This window comes from Amblyomma americanum, chromosome 3, assembly GCF_052857255.1.
Source record: "Amblyomma americanum isolate KBUSLIRL-KWMA chromosome 3, ASM5285725v1, whole genome shotgun sequence".
Taxonomy (NCBI): Eukaryota; Metazoa; Arthropoda; class Arachnida; order Ixodida; family Ixodidae; genus Amblyomma; species Amblyomma americanum.
The window spans coordinates 179,662,265-179,669,389 of record NC_135499.1 but is presented as its reverse complement, the minus strand read 5'-3'; the positions used below and the strand labels follow the sequence as shown (position 1 = coordinate 179,669,389).

At 55.2% G+C, this 7,125-nt stretch overlaps 1 protein-coding gene across 1 annotated transcript; it reads left to right on the top strand.

Moving 5' to 3' along the window:
• Positions 1-1,875: 1,875 nt before the first annotated feature.
• On the top strand, positions 1,876-4,224 carry LOC144125548 (uncharacterized). The gene is made up of 3 exons (XM_077659035.1): positions 1,876-2,033; positions 2,619-2,867; positions 3,290-4,224. The coding sequence occupies exons 1-3, from the start codon at positions 2,022-2,024 to the stop codon at positions 3,698-3,700; spliced, it is 672 nt and encodes a 223-aa protein (XP_077515161.1). The 5' UTR covers positions 1,876-2,021; the 3' UTR covers positions 3,701-4,224.
• The last annotated feature ends 2,901 nt before the right edge of the window (positions 4,225-7,125 follow it).

The window sequence follows — 7,125 nt, the reverse complement described above, 5'->3', positions numbered from 1 at the left end:
TTAGGGTATTTCTACACCAAAATAAAGTCCTCCTAGACGTACCTCGCAAGCGTTTTCTTTCTTATTTTTTTTTTCACGGGTGTGTGTTTCTCTGCGGGCGGTCGCTCTCTGAACGGCGCTCTCCCCTGGAAGCACTTCCACGCGCCTTGATTCGAGAGCGTATGGCGCTAGATTTTGCAGACACGCACGCTAAAAGTAGGCACGCCACTGCCTGCACTGTATGGCTGGGGAGCGCTTTCCTCGTAATCCTCTGTGATTCTTTCCTGGGCGCCCACTGATGCACATACGGACGCATATGGACATGCGCGGTTCTCTAAGTGCTCTCGCTGTTTTGCTTCTTACTTTGTTAGGATTGCTTTCGCTCACCGCCACTTTACAGTAACTGGAGCGAACGCAAGCACTAACGCAGCTCTGCATGTTATTGGTTTACATTTTTGTTTCTTTAGCACCCTCAACAACTCCGGTTCGGAGAGTGCTGCTTCCAGCACTCCCGCACGGAGGCGTGGAGTACCGCTATGCAAACAACCCTCTTTGGGAAGCTGGAGCAAAAACGCCGCTAAAGATGGAGATGCTTTTACGCGCTCATGCTTAATCAGCTTTGGTTTCTGTTTGTCGCTTACACACTTACGCCGACAGAAGGAGGCGGCTAATAGAGAGCTCGGCTTCTTACGGGCTTCTGTAGAGAGAGAACATAAACAGTGTTGCGGGTGTGATATAAGCGGGTAAGCTAGAAAAGGTGGGACAAATTGAAAATTATCATTTTGGTGCTGAAAGACTGCACAGTTCACTGTAATAAATACCGCATAGGGCCATGCACTGTGCGGTTATCGGTGGTAGCTTCTCTCAGTGCTGCCGGTAGCACAAAACTGAGGCCGTTAGAGCCGATCAATCTATCTGGCGTTTCTTCGGCCTTTACCTGCAAGGTGGCAAAGTGCTCATAAACAGCGTTTACGAATTAACTGCGCTAAAACAATAAAGCATTAAATGCTATAATGCACTTCAAAAGACCAAAGCCTTTACAGCCCCCATCTGAAAAACAGCGGCATTCTGTACTTCTGTGAGCCGAGGCATCCGAGCCAGCAACGTCAAGACGCGTACGTAGGTTGACTTAGATTGCCCGTTGTCGCTTTAATTGGCCTCCGCAGTGCCGCGCACCACTGCTGCGGCGGAGACTAAAGTGCAAATGTCTCGCGTTCCTCGCATGAGCGAGCCCGTTTCCCGGCGCACCGCAGAGCGTCCAGCCTGTTCACAGGCGCGCACGGCGGACTTCATGGTCTCACACTGGGCACCACCCTTGGAGCCGCATAGCTGGGCGGCTGATAACTGATAACAGCGCGGGCAGTGGCCAGGGGGTAACTCCGGAGGGCTGCTCGCACGCAGGCAGGCCGCAGCAGGAACGGGCCGTCGACACAGCCGTGGGCAGAGAAAAAAAAAAGGGGGGGGGGGCTGTAGGTTAGAGAGATGAAAATAAGAGAAAACTAAGGCACAAAACCGCGCCCGGGGCGATTCGAGGGCCCGTTAGTGGGCGCCGGGAGCAAAAACAAGAGACAGCCTTGTCGGAAAGGGGAGGGGGGCAGCAGGCGCCGAGTGGTCCGCCGGCCAGCGTGCTGCACGAGCAAGGCGTCCGCGTCCTTGAAAAGGACAACCGCGCTCGCCCCACTCCCAGTTATGCACTCGTGCAACGGGCGACCACGCCACGGAGTCCGGCGCGAAGCGAGGGAGAGATTAGCGAAAGGGGCAGGACCCGCCAATTGTTCCATTTTGCTTCCAGATAGATTGGACGCCCGATTTTCTTTCTTTCTGGCCAGTGGCGCGCCAGCGCTGTCCGAGCCCCTCCTCTCCCCCCACGGCGCGTTCACTCTCCAAGGGTGTCTCTGGGCGAGGCCGGCCCCTAACTCTTCCGGCGGCCAGCGACGATAGGACAGACCTTCCGGTGATCTAGGTCAGGCCCCGCGTCTGGTATAAAATCCGCCGGACGGCCGACCAGAGCCACACTCGAATTGGTCAGCAGTTCGGAAACCATGTTCGCTCAGGTAGGAACCACATGCGTCTGCATCCACGGTCGGCTCTACCCCAGCGGTAGCCGCAGGAATACGCCACCGTCGCCGCCGCCGCTACTGGATGGATAACGCGTTGCTTCGGACCACGTCCCATACCGTGCTCTCGACAGCTGATCCCTCTCAGCGTTCGGCAGGAACGGTGCCTGGTGGTGGCTCGTCGGCTGTGCGGCGCTGCTGCCAGGCATTATTCCGATCGCCCCCGCTAGGACGGACCCTTGGTCCAGGCCGCCGTGGCCGACAGCTGCTTCTCTAGCCTAGCTAAGCGAATATGTGGCACTTAATGAGCTCTTCCCTCGCAACGTTAAAGAGTATCAACATAAAGCCTTAAGAAAGGAAAGCTGCTCCAATTAGTCGTTATTACTGGCTAAGAGCTATCCAAAAATAATAATCCCCTGAAATTACAAAGTCTTTAAGACGTGATGCGCCATCGAAGTGTCAGATTGGAATTCGGCTAGTTTAGACCCGTATGCTCATATGGATCATAAGTAAATGCCGCTTAATTAGCACCATTTTAAACTTACACTCATCGCGCTTTCTCCCTCGTCTTTGCTACTGCAGCTTCTCGTCCTGGCTCTGGCTTCGGCCGCCTACGCCGGCTTCGCTGGCCCCGCTGTCGCCGTTGGCGGCTACGGCGGCCACCTCGGCTATGGCGGCTATGGCGGCTACGGAGGCTACGGAGGCTACGGAGGCTATGGCTTCGGTGGATACGGACACGCCGTCGCTGCCCCTGTGGCTGTTGCTGCTGCCCCTGTCGTCAAGGCTGTTGCCGCCCCCGTCGTTGCCAAGGCCGTTGTCCAGGACGTTTATGTAAGTATCGGCATCAGCACTCTCAGCTCACATTCCTAAAAGGAGCAACGTCGATTGGGCGTCAGTGATCACCGCAATTGAAGACGAAGAAACAAGCATAGGTTTGATGACAGGGGCTGTTAGGCAAATGGTTTACTTTACTGCTTCAGACAGGCCTGGATGAGTCGGAAACATTTCAGACAACTAAGCCATTAATGGTGCCTTTAACACTTAAGTGAAACGAATCCCACAGTGGCACTCAATCTTTTAGGCCAACGATGCTCACGTTACAGTAGCAGGAAATCAGTATTTTGAGGTTCGTCTCTATACACAAAGCACAGCGGTGACTGAGCATTAGATCAACAGGTCAGCACAACTGACCACGTAGTTCGTATAGCTCAGGACACCCCACTGCTCTGACACTTTCCTCTTCTTTGATGCAGGCTGCCCAGCCCTACAAATTCGGCTATGAGGTCAACGATGGACACGGTAACCACCAGAGCCGCCACGAGGTTGCTGATGCCCACAACAACCGCGTTGGATCCTACAGCTTCACCGACAACTACGGCCGCCACCGTAGCGTGCACTACGTCGCCGACGGCCACGGCTTCCGCGCCTCCGTGAAGACCAACGAGCCCGGAACCGCCGCCTCCCACCCCGCTGGAGCCGTCTACCAGACCCCCCACGCCGTTAAGGCCGCCGTCGCCCCCGTCGCCGTTGCCGCTGCCCCCGCTTACCACGCCCCCGCTGTCGTCGCTGCCCCCGCCGTCGCTAAGGTTGCTGCCGTTGGTTTCGGCGGATACTACGGAGGAGGCTACGGCCACGGCTACGGCCACGGCTACGGCTACCACTAAATCATGTGTCATCTTGTTAGGACTATAACTATTATTTATGTGCCTTCTTCGTTCGTCTCCCCTCTACCCGCCTCCGACACACAAGTGTGATGTGCGTTTGTCGCCGCCGCCGCCGCCGCCAGCAAGCAGAATCTGTCCACCCCGTCTTCTCCACATCTGTCCGCGCCTTCTAGGGTCTTCTCTCCTTCTTCCCGGACTGCAAGATTGGCCACGCACCACCACGTCTGTCTCCCTCCGTCCCCGCCTGAGCTGTCCCGTCTCTCCCTGTGGCTTTTCCCTTCCTGTCTCGTAGTACTTGCTCTCTCCTCAACTCCCTCTTCGTCTCCCTTCTGTCTCAACGTCGCCGCACTGTTCGTCTTCTTCCCTCTACACTCAACGTCCTGACGACACAACTCGTTTCTTCTGGCTCCCCCGTCCTGTCTGTTTTCTCCCGCTGGAAATTACATTGCGGTGTTCTGTCACGTTGTTTGTATTATAAAATGCTTTACAAATAAAGTATGTTGTCTGTTCTTTTACGTTTTCCATCCACGACTCACGAGTGTGCTTGCTTCCTCGCATCGCGTCCACGGACGCTGCAGGAAGACTTCATGACCACTGGTTACCCGCACCTTTCAGTCACGCCCTTTCCATCGCGTTCCCGATCCCCTCTGCCGCCTTCGACTTGGGTGTTGCAGCTTCACCGCACTGAGCACGTCCCGGTTCTAGCCACTTCCTTCCGGTCAGCTAGCTTGGCTTGGCGACTCCACGCCCCGGACGCGTGAAGTGGACAGCACCAAGGCGATACAACGAGCACCGGCAAATGTGACGCGCACCCTAATGATGGGGCTTGTAAAAGGGCGCAGACCGCAAAAAAAGACTCGCTCGCCATTCCGACGGCCTATCTCGACTTTCATCAAGGAAACGTCAAGCGCATTTCCTTCCCGCATGAACGTGGTCGCTTCCGAGCGGAACAGAAAGTGAGGAGCGCGCCGCAAGAGAGAGGGAGAGACCTACCGGGCAGTGAGCTACGGGTGGGGTCTTGTTTCTCGCCGGTCAGCTTCCGAATGGCTTGGCGTGCCGCGCCGCGCATAACTGGACGCGCGGCACTTTTAACTTTCGATGCAGGGACGATCGAGAGCGCCGGTCCGGTCAGGCATTTCATAGCCCGGACTGCAACACAGGCCGCCGCGATAAGAGAGCCGGCGTTCGATAGGCGTCTCCGGAACCAGGCGGCGGTGACGACCATAACACGAGAAAGGACGCCGAAAGAAAATACCAAACTCCATGTGGTCGACTGACTGCTCCGGGCAGCGGCCGGTCATTCAGACGGAAGGCTAACGGCTTGGCGCGCGCGCGCTCGCGCCCGCTGCTGTCCGCTCCCTTTTTTTTCCCAGCCCTCCTCCTGAGACGCTGCCGTGGCGCGCACGCGGTGACTTAATTAATCACCCGACCTACAACGTCGTAATTATCGCGACCGGGGCCCGCCGAAGTGGAAGGGTCTGGCGCTCCTTCGCCAGGCACGTAACTACACACATTGATTTTACGAGGCCACACCAATCACGGCGCAGCGCCGACGTCGAGCTATTCACCGAGCGCGCCGCAAACGAGAACGGAAGAAGAAAGAAGTGCAGCAGTAACGGTACACAAGACAAGAAGAGAAAAGAAAGAGCAGAAAAAGTCCCTCAGCGCTGGCGACTGATCCAGATGTTGCGCCTCGGGAGTGTGTTCGGCCGCCATCGACTAATTCGTTCGGGGCATGCTTTTTTGCTGCGATCAGTGCGCTGGGAGTCGTGCCCTGAATGACCAATGACAGCAGGCATGTTTCCACTCGGTGGCAGCGACGTGGCATTCCAGTGGTTACGAACTGCTTCGATGTAATTACGAATTTTGACACCCGTATTCCTCCACGGCCACACCCCTTTGCAGATTGTTACGGCAGCTCTGCTCAAGGAAGGGTGTGCGAACTTGTAATAGGTTAGACAAGAATCTCGCCCCGATATTATTGAGGCCTTGTTTTTTACTTTTCCCGCTGCAATGTTTTATATTAGAGACGTCAATACCGAAGATCGAATTCATACTAGGAAACAGCGCCCTTTTTTTTTTTTTAGTTAGAACAGTGCTCACAATACGCATGCGGCCTAGCATGCCACACGACTCCGACAGAACATGGAAGTGATTGTATCTTCCAGTGCCTCGTAGGCAGAGTATTGTGCAACTTACGTGATGTGACCTCAACTGGACAGCAATCAGTAGAGCCTACCCCGTCGGAACTAATCAGAGCACTTGTGAAAGACTGACTGCCCATAAAACGTTACTGCAGCACTGGTCTCGCGATCCATTAGTTTCATTTTGGCAGGTGAAAATGCCTGCATGTAGCAGAGAAAAGGTTGCTGCGGTCTATCATTCTACGCTTACATCAATGATAATTACAAAAGATTGGTGGATTGAAACAATAGCCCTGCTGCCCTACAGCCCATAAACGTTGTATCACTGCGGGCAATTCCCCTGCGGAGCTTCTAGGAAACGTAGCCAGGAAGCGGCTGCCGCAACGGCGTCGGCGAGCGTTTGCGCGTTGCGTCAACGACGCCAGCTGCGTGACGCGCGGAGTTCCTTCGATTATCGATCTCGAGCTCGTCGAAAGCTACCAGAGGCGATCGCCTGGTGTTCGATTTTCCCGGACAGCTCCACCCACAGGCCGGACGCGAATGCCGGAACGTGGTCGTTTCTCGCGCGCCGCAGTTTTTTCTCCCTCTCCCTCTCAACGATAGACGACTGCGGCCAGCGCGAAACGTTCGCGCTGCGGCGGCGGAGATGCCCTCCGACAGCTGTAACAAGGCGCACGACATGTGCGACCGCAAGAACATTCCCAGCTATCCGCGGCATATATGTTCAGCAGAATGGCTGGTCGTTGGTGTAGGTGGGCCATAGCTTTGAAGCGAGTGCACAAGTAACGTTACGACATTGAAGAAATGAGCAGCGCGTGTCTCGCTCTGTTCGCTTCTTCAGTTCTTTACTTTACGTTTATGTTGTCCTTTTGCAGCGCCTGCAGCGTGACGGAAGGTAGGCCGGTTTACCAACGTTGGGCTTCTAATTTACCCTGACGTCAATAGGTCACAGCGCTGAGCGATGCGTGGTCGGAGAGCATGCCACCACTCAGTCGCCGCCTTCTGTCGTAAAGAGGACAAATATCTGGAAGCAGTGCCCTGATGAAGAACTTCGCGAACTCGCCTCGAATGCCGTAGAAAGCGAAGTCTACAAGAAGCGAGATCGTTAACAACGTTAGGATGTTAACTTGCCAGCTCGCAGCGCCAAGGAGGTGAGACCATGACAACAACATCAGGCAGTGCGCAGTAGCAAAGCCCAAAGCCCAAGTCGAAGCCATAAGCAAAAAAACAGGCGAACTAGAATGGTGCCTCTCTGTTCGGTTTTGCGTTTTCGGGTTGTGA